This window comes from Podarcis pityusensis (assembly GCF_964106645.2).
Source record: "Podarcis pityusensis genome assembly, chromosome: 1".
Classification (NCBI taxonomy): domain Eukaryota; kingdom Metazoa; phylum Chordata; class Lepidosauria; order Squamata; family Lacertidae; genus Podarcis; species Podarcis pityusensis.
The window spans coordinates 92,173,753-92,191,850 of NC_138028.1; the positions used below are offsets into that span (position 1 = coordinate 92,173,753).

General features: G+C 41.8%; 1 protein-coding gene and 1 long non-coding RNA gene across 4 annotated transcripts in view; one reads left to right on the plus strand and one right to left on the minus strand.

Annotated features, from left to right (window-relative positions):
- SLC15A2 (solute carrier family 15 member 2) overlaps positions 1 to 9,004 on the plus strand; it is a 78,241-nt gene extending 69,237 nt beyond the window's left edge. For all 3 annotated transcript variants that reach the window (XM_081007045.1, XM_081007046.1, XM_081007044.1), the window contains 4 exons: positions 458 to 554; positions 2,785 to 2,931; positions 5,024 to 5,128; positions 7,875 to 9,004. In XM_081007045.1, coding sequence (XP_080863171.1) covers positions 458 to 554; positions 2,785 to 2,931; positions 5,024 to 5,128; positions 7,875 to 8,051 — 526 coding nt within the window. In that variant the 3' untranslated portion in view covers positions 8,052 to 9,004. The remainder of the gene's footprint in view (positions 1 to 457; positions 555 to 2,784; positions 2,932 to 5,023; positions 5,129 to 7,874) is intronic.
- On the minus strand, positions 139 to 17,642 carry LOC308479462. The gene is made up of 3 exons (XR_013987679.1): positions 17,439 to 17,642; positions 16,770 to 16,954; positions 139 to 182 (listed from the first exon to the last, which is right to left on the minus strand). It is a non-coding gene; the product is annotated as an uncharacterized lncRNA (long non-coding RNA).
- Between the last annotated feature and the right edge of the window lie 456 nt (positions 17,643 to 18,098).

The following is an 18,098-nucleotide window of genomic DNA, read 5'->3' on the forward strand; positions in this document are numbered from 1 at the left end:
AGTTATTCTTCTTCCCAGTCCTTATGGTTGGTAAGCCTTGCTGAAATTAGTAAAACCAAACCAGGCATCTGGCAAATCCGTATTGCTTCTCTGCAATTTTGCCTACCTGCACATGCAGAACAGGGTCTAAGATGTATATTCTTCTTCTTCTTCTTCCCCCATGTCTTTAAAGAAAACCAGAGCTGCAAAATAAAGAAATAAAAGTTTCAACAATTCTGGCAATTTACTGTACAATGCAAAATAAATGCACAATTGTTTTTGATTAGTGCCCTTCTTCAGCTGTCCCTAAAACAATAGCTGTGAATATTAAAATGCTAATAACACACTGTACTTAACACAGAACCAGAAACATGGGTTATACAATGCCCTCAATCAGCTTGAAGGATCTTGTTAATGGGTACACCCAGTCATGAGTGGCTAACCAGGAACTATTGTGTTCCCTCTTTGTCATATCAAGATACAACAATGTCAAATGCAGAGTGGGAGCAGAAGAATTCATCCTGCACCTGGGCCTTCTTGATTTTGGAGCTGCATATACAGTTGTTATAACAAACGTAAGTTGCCCTTTGACTCTTGCATGCCATTTCCAGCCAAAGTTCAGCCACTGAAGTCAAGGCTAAGCCACAAGTCTCCCACATTGACTTCAGTGGGTGTCTGGCTGAAACCCTATGTGGATTTATTAGGGATGCGGGTGGCGCTATGGTCTAAACCACTGAGCCTAGGGCTTGCCGATCGGAAGGTCAGCAGTTCGAATCCCCACGACGGAGCGAGCTCCCATTGTTCGGTCCCAGCTCCTGCCAACCTAGCAGTTCGAAAGCACATCAAAGTGCAAATAGATAAATAGGTACCGCTCCGGGGGGAAGGTAAACAGCGTTTCCGTGCGCTGCTCTGGTTTTGCCAGAAGCAGCTTTACCTTTTTAATCCCTACTGAACGGAGTGAGATTTACTTCTGAGTAGTCATGCATGGATTGCAGGTCTGGCATAGTCCTCGGCATGGGGCAGCAAATGCTGCCCACAGATGCCAATGACAAAACTTTTTTAAAATGGCCCTGTGCACATCAGGCAGCTGCAGCCTCTACTTAATTTCCTCAGACACCTCTGGATCATGACATAGGACCCAGAGGCATTCTGGGAAAATTAAGACGGTGGCAGCTGCCTCAGTGTAGAAGAATTATCCTTTGTCTACCCAGAAACAAGCCCCATTGAACACTTTGTTACTTCCTTCTGAATAAATATGCATAGAATTTGTGATAAACACACTGATGAACTGATGGATGAATGAACAGACATATGAATGGATAGACACAGCCCAGCAGAAATTAAATTTTTGCTCTTAATTCTTGAGGGTCTGACATAGATTGTCCAGTTTTTTGTTTTTGTTTCGTTACTGAATATTTAATACTTCACTATTTGTTATCCGTAGCTCTATCAGCTGTTTCTTGGGACACAATATGAGACTGGCCAATCAGGAGCAGGAATTTCCAATACTCATTTATTCATCCCATGTCCACAATGGAAATCAATCCAGCAAAATACAATTTGTATCCATTATTGTTCTTGCTTTCATTTCAAAAATGATTTATTGATTAACACCGCACACACACACACACACACACACACGCATGCATTTGCATTGGATTTTATTCGCATTGAAAAGAATGGGGTGGAATAACATAGTGACAACATAACTTATATAACTTAATTATGTAAATTACGTTGGTTATGTAATTTTACTGCAGCAGAGAGTGAGACAAATGACAGTTTTTGACAGAAGTTGAACTGCAGCAGAATGGAAACAGTGCTGCATGCAGTGAATACAGGGAGGAACAGAAAGCAATGCTTTCTTTCATCTCTACTGTGAACAAAAATAGACAAGTAAAATTTATCACACATTCCAAGCAATTCCAAGTATACACATAAGTATTCATCATTTCTATTGTGCGAATTAGTCTTTATCTGCAAGTAGTTATGTTCTGGATTGGTAGAGTTGGTAGATGTGAAAGACCTGAAGTAAATGTAATTGTATTATACTGAGGAGTATGTATTGTGCATTTATGTATTGCAGTCAGAATAATGTGGGATCTAGATTTATAACAGTATGAACAATCAAGAGTTTAGCAGTATGCATCAGGATGGTAAAGAACTGCCACTGACAGCACTCAAGTCAATCTGGCCTGTTTTGAATTTTCTGCTGGCAGTATCTCTTCTCATTATATACCTATTCTTCTTATTATTGACCAAGTGACTGATCTTCTCCAATCTGGCTGTTGCAATTAACAGTATGCTTTGTTCAGCTTCCAGATCTATTATGCTTTGTGGCATATGCATAAAGAAGCTAAATTATGCATATGGTGCTGCAATATGGCTGAACTGCAGTATGTAAATAGCTAGGATCATTATCTTCTATGCCCAATCTTTTGTCAACATCAAACTTCTTTTGAAGGTGTTTGTGACATTTCTCCATAGTCCAATGAGTAATGCACACAATTACTGCTCACCCCTTTTAGCCTTCTAAAACAGGCCTTCTTGTTGTCTTTCCCTTTATGGTGATTAAATGCATCTCATAAACAATTCCAGCACCTTCCCGGTAAAAGCAGAGTTTGCTGATGCTTTTAATGTGATTTTATTTCAGTCCACTGGCAGAGTTCACAGTTGTTTAGTGGGCTCAGGAGGAGAATGCTGCTTCAGTCTTCAAAAGAAAACCTTTCCTCTCCACACACACACCAACATAGATTCTGCATTAACATCACCTAATCATCATGACTTGTTTTCCTCCTAACTTAGACTTCTACAAAGTCCCTCCAAGCATGGAAGACAGAAGACATCTCAGCCAATAACGTCCATATTTCATGGCAGATTCCACAGTACCTGTTAATATCAGCTGGAGAAGTGATGTTTTCCATTACAGGCATTGCCTTCTCTTATTCCCAGGTAATGTATGTAGAGCACAAAGAAGAAAATTGGAAATCTGATGTGCTTAATGAGGAGAAGGGCAGGATAGAAAGCTGCACTTTGCCAGGTCTTCCAAAGGCTGAGAGAACAGAGAACAAGTTGCAAGTTTGGTGTAGACTTGCACCACAATCCTGACCAAATTTACTGTGAATTTACTTGCAAGTAAAGTGTGCCTTGGACTACAGTCCTGATCTAATAATATGTACATCTCTCTATTCTCCGTCTCCTTGTGTGGACATTATGATTGAATGCAGTGACCAGAAGATCTGGCACAATAAGAACATAAGATGTGCCCTGCTGCATCAGTCCAAAGGTGCATCGAGTTCAGCATCCTGTTCTCCCAATGGTCTGTGGGAAGCCAACAAGCATGACATGAGCACAATAGCCGTTTACAGATCATTATCCTCATCCACTGGTATACAGCGGCACACTGCCTCAGAGACTGAAAGTAGTATATAGCCATTTTGACTATAGCCATATGAACTTGTCCCATATAACAGCCATCCAAGTTGGTTGCCATCACTACATCCCGCCATAACAAATTTCATAATTCTATTATAAACTAGGTCAAATGGGTAGAAACTACGGCCCACACAAATACTATGGAAGCAATAACCCTCCTGTATTAAAGGTTCCAGGCGTAAATGGAAACATTAGCTTTGGCTATCACAATATAATATTGATGTTTTAAAATTTATTAGGTGATGGGGGGAAACTAGTGTATAAAGTAATCCTGAGTAATCCTTTTAAAACTTAAGGTCTAGAAACATATTAGGTTTATAGCAATATGGGACAGAATATAATTGGGAGCAGTGTTAGCTTCAGTCATGTGTGCTCTCTCTCTCTCTCATTTCTTTTGTATTGTGCTGACAGATTAGTTCTTATTTGTGTGCAATGAGGAGGGGCCATTGTTCAGTAGCAGAGCACATGCCTTGCATGCAGAAGGCCTCCTGGTCTATCCAATTTTTTTTTAAAAGGATCAGATTGCTGGTGATAAGGGAAAATCCCTGCCTGACACCCTGGAGAGATTCTGTCAGTCAGAGCAAAAACACTAAGATAAGCAAACCTGGTATAAGGCAGCTTCCTATGCTGCTTCCCTCAAACATCCAAGAAAACCACAGGGCACTTCAACAGCCACATTGATTTCAAAGGCTATGTGGTATTTCTCCACTCTCCTATATTCCTGAAGTCTCTTCTTGGGGCCCCTGGGAGAATACAGAGGTAACCCACACTTGACACAGGCAGGTAGGATGACGCTTACATGAGAGCTGCTGGAGGTCAGAGGAAGTATGTGCTGGTTCTCAGAATCCCCTTGATATACCTTAGTGAAATTTTCTGCCATGCCTCAGGGTTGATTGATTTACACACACATAAATGCTCATCGCTCGATAGCCACAGCATCAGATTGTGATGGTCAGATGTGAATGAGCCATTACATATCAGACACCTCGGCAAAGACTTCCAGATCACTTCACATTACCTCAGAATGATATAGCGTTATTCAACTGAGTCAGTTCACACATCAGTCTGCAAGTCACTGGGCCACTCCAAAGCATTTTGGTACCTGAGGTAAATGGTGTGCTGCCATCCCCACCCTCTACCATTACATGTACAGATGCTGATTGGAGTGGCATATCACCACCACCACCACCATTTATTATTAAGGGAATTTAACTTTAACTCTGGCAACGAGACAGATGTCCTTTACTGCACATGAGGGCAGCAAACTAACTTAAGGGCTGAAGGTCAGGCCACATGGTGGACACAGCCCTGTCCGCCAATGCCTCACCACCATTCCCTTTCTGCATCTTCTGCCAGAAGCGGCCACCTCATTCTGCCTGATGGTAGAGGCCGGTCCTGGCGAATCATCAGGTGTTGAACCAAGTAACTAAGGAATACATACTGATTTGTAACTGGCCCGCAGAGCCATAAGGTGATTTGCTTACTCCATCGCGAAACAGGAAAGTGGTTGAGCGCAGTCTGCAGCATAGTACTCAGTGAGGATGCTGAGGAAATTTCTTAGTGTTTGAGAATGGACTAATCTTCCTGGTTTTCTTTTCTTTTTTTTCAGGCTCCTGCCAGCATGAAGTCAGTGCTGCAGGCTGGCTGGCTGTTAACCGTGGCCTTTGGAAATGCGATTGTGCTTGTTGTTGCCCAGGCTGCACCAATGGAACAGGTATGGGATAGAATACATTAACCATGGCACTAAGGCTGGAGTTGTGAGTAACACTCCACAGGACATTCTGATCTGCTTTCAGTACATTTGGCAGCCATTCTTGCAGAACAAGGGTGGGGAAACTAATGGCTTTTCATATGTTGTTGGGACTCCAAATCCCATCAGCCTCAGTCAACATAGCAAATTGGCAGGGATGATTGGAGTTCTCAGGTATGTTTTCTATGCTCAGGTGCAATCCCTGTCCTGTCCAGTAAAAAGGATTAGGTAGGGGGTGATGGGAAAGGCATTTTCTTTGCATTAGACCCTAGGGAGTTAAAGAAGAGAGTGCAGGGTAAGATGGAAATGGCAGTCACTCACCTATTTATTTCCTAGACCTGGTTTTACTGGTGATTAACCTGGCAATCCCCAATATAGTGAGAAGTAATCCGCTTAACCACAGTTGCACCTGATTGTCCAGTTCACACATTACATTTGTTTACACCAGGGATGGGGATCTGTGTCCCTCCAAATGTCATTGGAATCCAGTTCCCATTTGGCCTACCAACCATGGTGAACAATCAGGTATTATGGGAGTTATATTCCAGCAGCATCTGGAGGGCCACAGGTTCCCATCCCTGAAACATGAATGTATACCCAGAGACCCAGGACTTTCTTCACGCAAAGAAAGACATCCTTCCGTTGAGGCAAGAATGCATGTTGTGTTGAAGAGGAATGTTCTAAAATGGACCATCCTTCCTAACTATCACTTCAACCTCTGTAAAGGACACAGCATCTTAGTATAACGGACAACATTTTCTCTGTTAGTGTGGCACGTAAGTTAGTGGACATGAGAAGGTGTGGTTTCAGGCATATCCAAAAGAATAGGCAAAGCTAGTGCTCTTTTTTGTGATGGTACTCCTTGGTATGGATTACCCTAATGGATGGTATTCACCAGTACAGAGTACTATCTCTTTTTTCTTTTTTTGTTGCCATGATAGTCATTTTGTGCTGCAACCATGATGATCAGGATATGACTACCGGCAATCATTTTTTAAACCAAAAAAAAAGCACTGGGTACAACCAGTGGAAACCAAATCCTCCTTCCAAGTGCTAATTTAAAATGCTCAGAGAGACTTATAACCTAGATTGTTGCCGACAGTTTAATGTGTATGATTAGGACACTTGCCTACCAATGGCCCCAGTATATAGCCCAGAAGTAATGAATGCGGAAATAAGTAACTTGTACAAAGGGGAAGAGATACATCACAAAAAAATAACTGATTAACCTACATAATGGAGAGAAAGGCCACTGAGCAAATGAGCAATTAACTAATAAAGCAATAGAGCTGACACAACAAGGAGAATAGAATGCAATTAGTGTGCCATCCAATTTAGTGTCCTCCCTCACAAATTAATAACATAATCACACCAAAAAAAATTAATGCCAGGGCATTTAGCTGAGCACATGTGTTGTTCCATTCTGTACCAGTAACAATAGATGTATATTGCTGGAAAATATTCACAGGAAGAACATTGGGGGGAAATAAGAAAACTAATTAAACTAGATTCATTTGACTCTACCTGTCAGCTCACATGATGCATGACCTTGCTTCTATATGACAATATCAAGTTCATGCACACTCAGGCTACAAAGCATTCATTTAAAGCACCTGCCCCACCCCAAAAGTCCTGTGAATTGTAGTTCACTCCTCACAGAGCTATAATTCCCAGCACCCTTAAGAAACCACAGTTCCAAGGATCCTTTAGTGGTGTGTGTATGCTTTAAATGTGTGTATTTAGTCTCATTTTCCAGCATATGAGTGTCTTTTATTGCACAGAAGAACTCCTATGTGCAATTAAGTGTTTTTAAACTTTGGACATAATGGTGGGTTGAGGGTGGGGCTACTCAGTTGGTAATGTGTATTACTGCACTTACTGCAAAATATGCTGAGCCATCTCTGCTGCATTTTGTGGCCATCCAGCTCATTCTGCTGAGTGGGAACCTGGACTTCTGCCCCTTATGGTACATCTGCAACTACAGCTGTTCATGTTATCTCAGTCGTCTCCCAAACACACATACACACAGCAACATTTTGCTGTGGTCATGAGAACCAGTGAACTTATCATAATTCCAATAACTCCCCTCAGAGGCCAAAATGCCAAAATTCTGCCCTTCAGGATAGCATATCCCTGTTTTTAGCCTCCCTAAGTATTCCCCAAATAAAACACAATGTGGATTTTGAAAAATTGGGTTATCAAAATTGGGGGGTTTTCCCCATGCCAGACATGCACTGAAAAGAGCAGGAGTTTAGCTATATGGTCTTCCGAAGGATTTCCATGCTCACATTCCTGAGCCATTTTGGAAACTGGAGCAAACTTGAGCTTTCCCCCAATGTAAGTATTCAGTGCAGGACCCCTAATCCAGATCAGTACTGCAATGGGGCCATGCACAAAGGGATGACACCATCCCTATCACCCATGTCACAGTCCTATTGAAGCTTGGTGTTTGGGGGAAGGAGGCACACCAGCTATTGGTTAAAGCAAAAAGATCAAATTGTGTCCTATAAATTGCATCTCGTTTGGCCCTGTCAGAGTGATTTGCAAAGTTCTGCTCCTCTGTCACTTCCAGGTGCCATATGCAGCTGGTAACTAGAAGTGAAATAGTTTGACTAAGCTTCTATACAGTTGGAAGAAGATGAATGTGTAAGTGTTGTTGGCAAATAAATATTAATTTTTTGTTTTTTTCAAAACCCTCTTCTTTCTCCAGTGGCTCGAGTTTGTCCTCTTTGCTGCACTGCTCTTTATCGTGTTTATTATTTTCTCCATCATGGGATATTTTTACACCAGCATGGACCCAGAAGAACTCCTTGCCAGAGAGGACCAACAAGGGACGTCCAACAGTAAAAATATGATTGGGCTTGTTACCAAGAAAGCAGAGCTATAAAGGTGACTGTGGACACTGGCATGGGATTTTGTGGCCTTTCTCTTTTAACAAGATGTGGAGGAAATGGATTTATTTTTCATGATGGCATCTCACAAAATATATTCAGGGGAAAGGGCAAAATAGGCTCTTTTAAAGTCGGCTGAATAAATGTGAACAAACTCCTTGGACATGAAGCATTAAAAATAGATGCAAAGCGGTTTCAAATCTGCCCATTCCTTCCAGCCCCACCAAGCAGTTGGAGTAGTTATTCTCAAATGTACACAGTGTGGTGAGTGACCATCATCTCAAACAATAGGTCGTGTTTATTTGCAAAGTTCTCAAGAAATGAATGAGTGAAACAACCTGAAGAGCACACAAGTAATGCATAAAAAATATGCAAGAAATGCATCAGTGGATAAAATCTAAGGGGTGTGTGTGATCAAGTATGTTATAATTCACCCTTCCTGCTCAGTTCCATTTTTGTGCCAACATGCTATTACAGGCAGACAAAAGCAATAGGTCACAATCCAGAGCGGTTTATGAAGCTTGCTTACCTATGTATCCCTGACCGAACCCCACTCTACCTCCAAGAGCCCCTCTTTCAGCAGCTCTCCTCATGCAATCTTCAACCTGATCTTTAAAACAAAACAACTCCCCCAAAGTTCTTACACTAATGTGGGAGGTGTTGGCACTGCTGTTTCTGTTGGGACCTGGAATGGTTTTCAACTAAGTTTTACTCAGTGTGTAGTCCCACTGAAATTAATGCGCATGACTAAGTTAGGTTCATTATTTTCAGTAGGTCTACTCTGAGTACAACATAGTAGAACACCACCCCAAAATGTGGCAACTGGCATTAAGGGGAAGTTGTTTTTCTCCACCTAATACTAACTACCAGGCAGGATGTTAAACTGAGTCTCTAAGTGCTGTAGTGCCAATGAAAATCAGCACATACACCTCAGCTGTGCTTTTTTTTTTTTAAAGAAAAAAAGGTGCCATTACTCACAACGAAGTTGTTACAGTATGTGCCACACTTTTAACATCTGGAGAAAAATGGTGCTGGTACATCATACCCTTGAGCAGCCCCAGAAAAAAGCGCTCCACCTCAGTGTTGGTGTTAGTGCTGTTAAAACAAATCTGGTTCCTAATCACAATATTAAAGTAATGTTTGGTTTGTTTCATAATCCAACATTTTGCAAAGCTGTGTTTCTTCGAATTATCCACTCATGGAGCATATGCCTGTAAGACTTTCCAGATAGTCTAAGACTGTGGATTGAGATATTTGTATCCTCTGCTCACTAAGCTCTAGTGACTTGGCCAGAAGAGTGCTTTGATTTTGTATGTTTTACTGTACATGGATCAACTGATCATAGATTGTTGCTTAAGAATATCGCTATTCAAGTAATAAGCTCTTTAAAATGTGACAATTTTTCTGAGCAGAAAAGATTTCCACATGCAAGCCGTGTGTAACTTTTTATATCAATCTGTTGCCTTTATTACAGCAAATTGTCACTCACAGAGTGACTCTTGGACTAGAGAGACCTGAATTCAGATCCCTAGTGAGTCAGTGAAGTATATCGGCTAGATTTGGGTCAGACACAAACTCTCAGTCTATCCTACCTCACTGGGTTGCTGCAATAAGCCCATGTTAGCTGTCTAATGAGACACGGCACAAAACAAATAACAAATAATGCTATGAAGATCCATCAACACAAATATATGGATCGTAGTGGTTATGTGGAAGTTGAGTAATAGTGATTGCTTTCAGTAGAAACACTTGCATAGCCTCTCCAGAATTCCACTTCTGCTCTGATGTATGCACAAAGCTTTTGCATTTGCAAGCTTCCCCATTCACTTGACTGAAGGAACATGATCAGTGTGCACAACAGATCTAAATTGAGAAGTTATTGAGGATGAAAGTATCTGGAGGATGCATCTCTAACAAGCTTCAAAACCCATAAACAATTGCTGGATCAGGATATGTTAAAAGTTGGGGCACAAGAGACCAAGGTTTACATGATTGTGCAAAAAAGAAAAAGAAAAAAATATGTATCTTCTTATCTCTTACTGTTCTTCAGGCTCAGAGCAAGGCAGATAAGAGCATAAATGATGCTTTTGGCTCTTGTAAGAGAATTAATCAGAGATGCATCTATTTCTTTGCAATGTCGAGAAGTGCAACTTCCAGGAGGCCTGTAATATAATTGTCCAATTTCTCAGCTTGTACAAGCATGAGATATTTTGGTGCTTGAAAGTTATAGCCTCATAATTATTGGCCCAGCTCTTATGCCTATCCTAGATGGATAGGAATTGCTCTCTCCCTGCTACCTTTTGAGAAATACTGGTGGTGGGTAGGGCTCTGCCTGCTTCTCTTTACTTGCTAACCCAATTACTACTCCCCCCCACATTAACCACCCAGTGCTTCCCCTTCCTACCCTGTGCAACTACTAAACACCCTTTCACCTTCCCAATATATTTTAAGCTACTTTTCTATTTTACAGCACCACCATTTACACCTTCACCCTTGTATCCGTGCCTACCCTTCTCCCTCCTTTTGTGCAATACCCACTTACAGACAGACCACCCCATGGAAACCCCCTGCATCTTCCTCTTCCCATGCACTGCAACTACTCAGCACCCTTTTCATCTCCTACTCAACTATAAAACCACCATTCCCTCCTATTCAGTACTCCCTTTTGTACCCTTGCTTTCATCTTCACCCTTATTTCCATGCTTCCTACTCCCTCTTTTTTGCCATTCTAATTTTCACCATCAGCCCTGCCTCCTCCTTCCTTTTTTCAACTCTCCCTTGCATCCAGACCAGTCCCAGCTCCATGCCACTGCCTCTATCCTATTCTTCAGCCCCCTTTTCACACACACCACATGATGATGTATGTGACTGTATCTTTGAGATGAATAGAATCTTAAGAGAAGGAGTCAGTTTGCTCAGCTAGAGGTTAAGTTCAACTGATGGAAGTTCTTAGCTCTATTTTTCTAGAAATAGAGGTGCTGGAACTCACCATGAACACCTCCCTTTTTCCTTTAAAAAGGCAATGGCGCCTGCCAGAGAGGTGCCGGAACTTAGTTCTGATGAGTTTCGGCTGAAACAAACAAACCAACAAACAACCATTCTCTTTAAGGTCCATTCGGAGCTTCTTCTTCTTTAAATGGCAATCCACTTAAAGCCTGAGTTGATGTTTGCTCTGACTGTGCGATAAAGAGTGGGTTTTCATGGGGAAAACTCTGAGGGGGGACCCCAAATGCTCAAAGGGCTTTTTAATGTGGGCCTATGGTGGTTTCCTGTTTGCAGAATGTTCTCCCCAGGCAGACTCACCTGGTGCCTTCATGACATATCCTTAGGCACCAGGCGAAAACATTTCTCTAGGACTAGGCCTTCGTTGGTCTGTTTTTGTTTTATTATGTATTTTGTGTTCTCATTTTATGTTTTTGTGTTGTGAACTGCCCTGTGATCTTCAGATGAAGGATGGTATGCAAATTTTAACAACAACAACAACAACAACAACAACAACAACAACAGAATGGGCTTCCTCAGGGAATGTGGTGGGGCAAACAGAAAACCATGCCTAGAAAGCAACAACAACCCTCTGCTTTCTAGGCACAGGACAAATGGAAGTGTGGACAAGTCCTCCCTTCCTTCATGTATATAAAACAGAGACATTCAACCAAGAATTAAGAGGAAAACTCCCTCACAACTATATAGCCAATAAACATACATGCTATCTCACTGAAGGGTCATGCCACTCCACCTGCTTGCTTGCATCCCCCTCTTGGCAAGTTGACTTTTAACACCAACGGAATTAGCCCATAAATTGCACACTGAAAACTACACATGCTGAGATTTCCTTTTCAACATGACTATTAAATGTTCAGGAGCCCTGTGCTCTCGTTTGCTTCTGGCTACCCACAAGTGAAGTTTCACTTGTTTTCCATTTTCTCTGTTTATGCCCATTATGTTTGGGGATTACTGGAGCACATTCTTTGCTCTTCAAGAAATTTGTTTGCTTTTCCTAATTCTGTTTTATGACACATTGCAAATTAGCTCTGCAACAGCTGAACTGCACGAGTGTGATGCTTCCATGAGCTGCTTCCAAATTGAAGCACACATAGAAATAGGCCTCTTACCCACTCATCCCAAATCCCATGCCTGAAGGAACAGATGAATTCCAGCACTGGTTAGCACGAGCAGACATGATTTTAAATTACTGGAGCATTTAAATTTTTATAAGCCTTCAGTTTGGGTACTTGGCTTTTGGAACACACATGGCACCTGATGAATGAAAATTATTGGGAACTTTTATTTTGTTGTAAAATAAAAGGTTTATCTGCAGAAGGCAATGCCACTGCCCAATGAGATATTCTTTAAAACCACATAATTTCCAAAAGCTCTTCCTTTGCTAAAAGCAACAACAACAATCAAATTACAAGAGGGGGGGCAGAGGGAGCCAAAATCAGTCAGGGAGCACAGATTGTCGCACACGCAGAGCTTTAATTAAAGGAATCCAGTTCCAATATCATAAAAGAGCCATTTTACATGCAACATGACTCTTTATTTTCCATTCATATTGCCAAATATACCCCTTGTCTCAGATTTTGCCAATAGATATCTGCAAAAAGTGGTAGAAGAGACAATAAGAGGTTTAAAAACAACAACTCAACATCTTATCCTGCTCATTGGTGAGATTCAAAAGCCTGAAAAAGCCCAGTTTCACAATGCAGCGTGATCACTGCCGCGGATCACTGTATGTTCCCTGTTTCAGAGTCATCAGGGTTAGCTATACAGAAGTGAGGAATCTGTGGCCTTCTGAATGTTCCTGGACTCCAGTTCCCATCAGCTCCAACCAGCATGGTCAGTCAGTGGTCAGGGATGATGGGAGTCCAGAAACGTCTGTAAGGTCAGAGGTCGTCCGCCACCCCGCCTTCAAAAATGTCAAAGATCTGGATTAGAGATCCTGCAAGACCTGGTAGCATTAGAGCATTAGTGGAATTCAGTGTCATTGAGTGGTGAGCATCCCAACAACACAAGCATTGCAATTTGCCAGACAGAACAACAATCCCACCTTTTCTCCCTCCATTCACCGTTCTGGGGGCCCTCCTGACCTCCCTCCCCCAGAGCCAGGAGGCACGGAGAGAGGAAAGTGACAGTTCCATTTTGCAAGCAGAAGCCCTCATATGCAGGGCTCACACTGACCAGACTCCTTAGGCAAATCCCACCCCTGGTCTCCCCAGGGGTCTTCAAATCAGAATTGCTGTGGCTTCTACTCTTCCCTTTCCATCCAGTAAATATAAGCAGACTCTGCCTGCAAATAAACACCTGCAGCTTACAGATCCTTTCCCCACATTCACTCATTGATTAAAGCCTCAGTAGGAGTGGGGAAGAAATCTGATTCAGTTTACATTTATTCAAAACAATATTTATTTATTTTTCAATACTTCCAACCCACCTTCCTTCTTTTTTTAAAAATATTTTTTATTAACAGGCCAATCACATCACATTATCACATTGATTCCAAATTATACAGCCAAATTTTAAATTTTGTTGGGGGTACCCATACATCAAGCTCAGCTCAAGTCCAAAACAGCATCACTTACCTTACTGCATTAATTAGACAGTTCTCTCCAGTTTGATCCGGAAAGTCCTTTGTTACTTCTTTTCTCTTCTTGTTGTTATCCTAAATTTCCTTTCTTTGCAATCTCTGATGATTTTCACAAGCAGCATAACAGCAGGCATTCTATGTGGGTTTTGTACTTTTCCAAAAATCATATCGATCCGGGACAGCCTCTGTACAACGCTTCCATAAACAAAGTTAATCTCTGATCTGTCCTTTATTTTTCTCAGGCTTACCAAATAACAAATGAGTCTGGGGGTTCTGTCAGGTCAAACTTACATTCCAACATTCCTTCTCTTTCAAACAATCCTGATTCTCCTCCCCCAGTCCTTCTTCCTCGGTAAACCTGTCATGGCGAGACGCCATTTTTTAACTGCGTCATAAAAATTTTCTTCCTTTCTCACCGTTCTGCCATCTTTTTTCCTTATACTCCGTCCCACATAGTTCTTAAAGTCCTGCCTGTGATTCATAGAAACGCGACGATCTTGTTACTATCTGGGGTGAAGGGTTATTAATATCACATCATGCAAAGAAAAAAAGAGTTTTTTCCTCCACCCCCCCCCCTTCGTTCCAAACATACAGTCTCCTTATGGTGATTCATCAGAAGATTTACTTATCCATCCGTCACTCCTGGTCGCAGAGATCCATTAATCAGCAGTCTTATCTTCGAGCTTTACTTGATGTATGTGCTTTCAGCTTCGTTTCCAATCGTATGTTTCCAATTATAATTCCAGCTGAAGCAACCAGCACGTGCTGATTGGAATCGGCGTCAGGAAGATCTGACTTCACTGAGGGCCTTTTGCCAAGTGTTCGGCACCCCCATCACTCGTTTCAGGGGGTGCATTGTGAACACCGCTGGCAGGGCAGTTCTCCTCCACATCCTGGAGGAGTCAGGAAGGCTACATACTTCCCATAGTAGCCCCTTAGTACCTCGTATGGGTCAGAGAGATGTTATTGTCGGCCATCTTCCAACGCGCCACCTGGTGGCCCCCCTCTTCCAACCCACCTTTCATCAAAGAATTATCCTAGGGAGGGGTATAGCAAAATGAAATGCTGAACTTCAAACCATTAATACATCAAATTCCAAACCATTGTATATATCAGCAGGGATTAAAAACCCCCACTGTAAATAACTTCAAAAGAATAGACAGGCTTCATTCTTAAAATAAATAAAAAGATTTCATTGATTTTCATTTTTCACATCGCACATAAAACAACCTAACTCAAAACACGTCAGCCACATTGCTTAAAAATATCAAATCAAATCATTACAGTTCGCTCCAAAAAAATCTTTCCACATATTTCCATGAGATCTCGGGGGGTTATAAACAAAATCTTTTGGACATACATAGTCCCAAAATGGTTGCCACACATTATGGAAAAGATTGGGGTGGGGTGGGGGTTAGAATTCCCTTTGGTCACATAAATCTGGTACATCAGCTTTACAGCCAGGGCTATTGTCCATGCTTTGAGTACCAAGCTTCAGTGTTTATGCCCAAGGCAGCGTGCCATCACACAGCTATTTCCATACATGCCACCCCAAGGAAGAGTGTTAAAAGTTCTTTATGCACAATTGTTATTCCAAGTAAAGCAAGTTGAAAGGAAGGCTGTATGTCTGTTTGAAAGGTTTCATTCTTCAAAATAAATGTGCTGCTAACATTCCATGAATACCTGAGTAAACAGGTGAGTTTTAATCTGACACTAAAAATTAAAAAGTCAGCACCAGCCATACTTCAGAGAGGTAACACATTCCATAATAGGGGCACTGCCACAGAGAAGGTCCTTTTTTACACATCACCACCATATAATAAACATAGTGCTTCCATCTTTGTTTCTAGTCAGTCTGCCTTTTAAAAGCAACTTTGCTAGAGATCAGGTGTGCAGAAATGCTGCTCTTTAAAGGTGCAGAAATAAGTTGGAAGTGTTGGGGGGGCATGTTTTTTAGCATTTCTGTGCTGTCCGGAAAGAGTACAGTTAAAATGACAAAGGTATCGTTTAGATCACAAAAGAAATAAGCTGAAAACCACCAAATACACCTCCATTTTGGGAAGAGCAGCTTGACCTGGAAAATGGAGGTATACCAGCTGTTAGCAGGTCAAATTCACTGTGGCGCATTAAACTGAGAGAAAATGAGATTGTAAAGCTGAGAATATAATTAAATACTGGAAGACTTTAGATATTACCAACACACACACACACACACACACACACACACACACACCCCTCTCTCTGCCATTCATGAGAATTCTAAGCAATTTGGCAAGAAAGATTTCTAAGCAGCAGCAAGCGATGGATTTGCACTGACCTCTTTGTAAAACAGGTGCTGCAGGAGCCAGCTTGTTGTCCGTCCGTCACTCCCTACATTCCACTCCCTACATTCACATCAGAAGCCATCATGATGTCAGCTGAGCAGATACCAGAGGAGTTTTCAGGGTTCCTGCCTTGTTTGCAGATTCTATTTACATGCACACTTACCCTCTTGGTTTACCATAATTCATTGGTAGAAAATGTGCCCATTTCCCCTTAAAATATGCATTTTTGTAAACATGGGTTGGTTGGTTGGTTGGTTGGTTGGAGAATTAAATCATGAAATTTGGGAGAGTATGAATTTTGAGGATGGCTGTGTTTCAGTACTCATGCTGTTTCAGAAAGTGCAGATCTGATCAATTTGGCTTGAAATGCAAACTGATTTGAATTTTTCCCTGTTCTTAATTTTTATTGCCCTATTTCTGGGTCAGTTTCAGGGTACAGGGTTGCACTGCTAGGGTGGCTCATGAAGTCCCTGTGACTAGATACACATAAAAATGTACCACCTTAAGAAATATTTGCCAGGGCTCACAACTATCAGTTTGGAACCATGCGCTTGTACAGCTGTTTGCATCATGCCTATCCTTATGTTCAGTTCATCAAATTCTTCTTCATTCCTCCTTTGCAATATAAAGAACACACAGCATCCTGTCAGTCTCTCTGGTACAGTCGCATTAGGTGTACTGTGTTGCATTTCCTCCGATACAACTGGTGGAACGCGACCACCACATAGAAGCACTTAGAATCATGGGTTTGCTGGCTGAGTATTCATGTTACAGAAAAGTTTGTATTCTAGATTTGCTAGTCCCACCTGTCTGTTACCAATGGTGAGATTGGCCCCCATGTTTATTTCATTTCTCCACTCTCCTCTGGTTGTTCCAGGCTCCTCCTGCAGCTTCTCCCAGATAAAGCTGTCAACGGTCTGACACCTCCATCTTCTCTGTCATGGTTTTCCATTATGGCTCCCTCGAGTTCTGTCGAACTACATTCATGGTGCTTTAAACAGGATAAGCTGAGTAAATCATTAAAAGCCTTGCTGCTTCGCAAAGACGCCCTTTTCATCGAATAGCAAGATTAAATTAGGTTCCCCTGATAAATTGATTTGATGAGCCAATTTGGCTGGTACATAAGGTATTTATACAATTCCAAAGAGATTGGGATTAAAAAAAAGGAAACCCCCACTGAGTTAAACTTCTGCAATTAATGCACTGGCTTTTATTAATTTTCCCCCTTTCCCCTAACCATACAAGTAAGATTTTGCCTCTAGTGGTTTAGGGTCAAATTTAACATGACATTAAATGGATGACTATACATAATGCACATTGTCCTGTTCTCCTCATCCACCCACTCACATACACACACCAATAACAGCTGCAGACAGAAGGGGGAATCAAGATTGAGATTACAAAGAAAAGAGATTGGGAGTACAGAACAGATCTGCTGCCCCTGTGGATCCTGCTGCCTGAGGCAGTCACCTAACCTTGCCTCATGGATGGGGCGGTCCTGGATGAAGCACACTTGTTAATCCCCTGCAGCAGCATCTGCCACCTGGCTCCTTTGTCTCTCTGCCTAAAGGGGAACCAAGAGTCCAAACCGCACACGAATAAGAAGTGATGGTGATGCTGTTGGGCTGCACAGCCAGCCTTGCAAGAACATCCTCATTATGGCTATATGTCTGCCGTTGCTTTTGTCTGCCGTTGCTTTTGAGGAACATCTGCCCTTCACTTTAATTACAGCACTTAGAATCCAACATAGTGGCTTGAGTACAAATTGATCTTGTTTTTCAGCCAGGAAGTTTGTTTTCCCCCTCTTTATGATAATAAATGTGCCACTGGTAATGGCAAGGGGGCCATATAGTGGCTCATTGTGTTGTGTGTGCACTGAGCCTACTACTTCAGGGCAGGCTTTTCTTATTATGCGTTATTGATGTGACAGTTTGCAAACATTGTACAAAATGAATTAACGGGCTCGCCTTTTCTTCTCCCTGAGTTTGGGATTTTAATCTTATTGACGGCTACAGCTGCAATTAGCAATGATCTCACTTAAAATGTCATTTTGTCATAGGCAGTCAAGTCCTGCGTGTCTAGTTGCAAAGTGACACTCTGTGGACAGGCGATGGAAATAAAATGTGACATTCTGT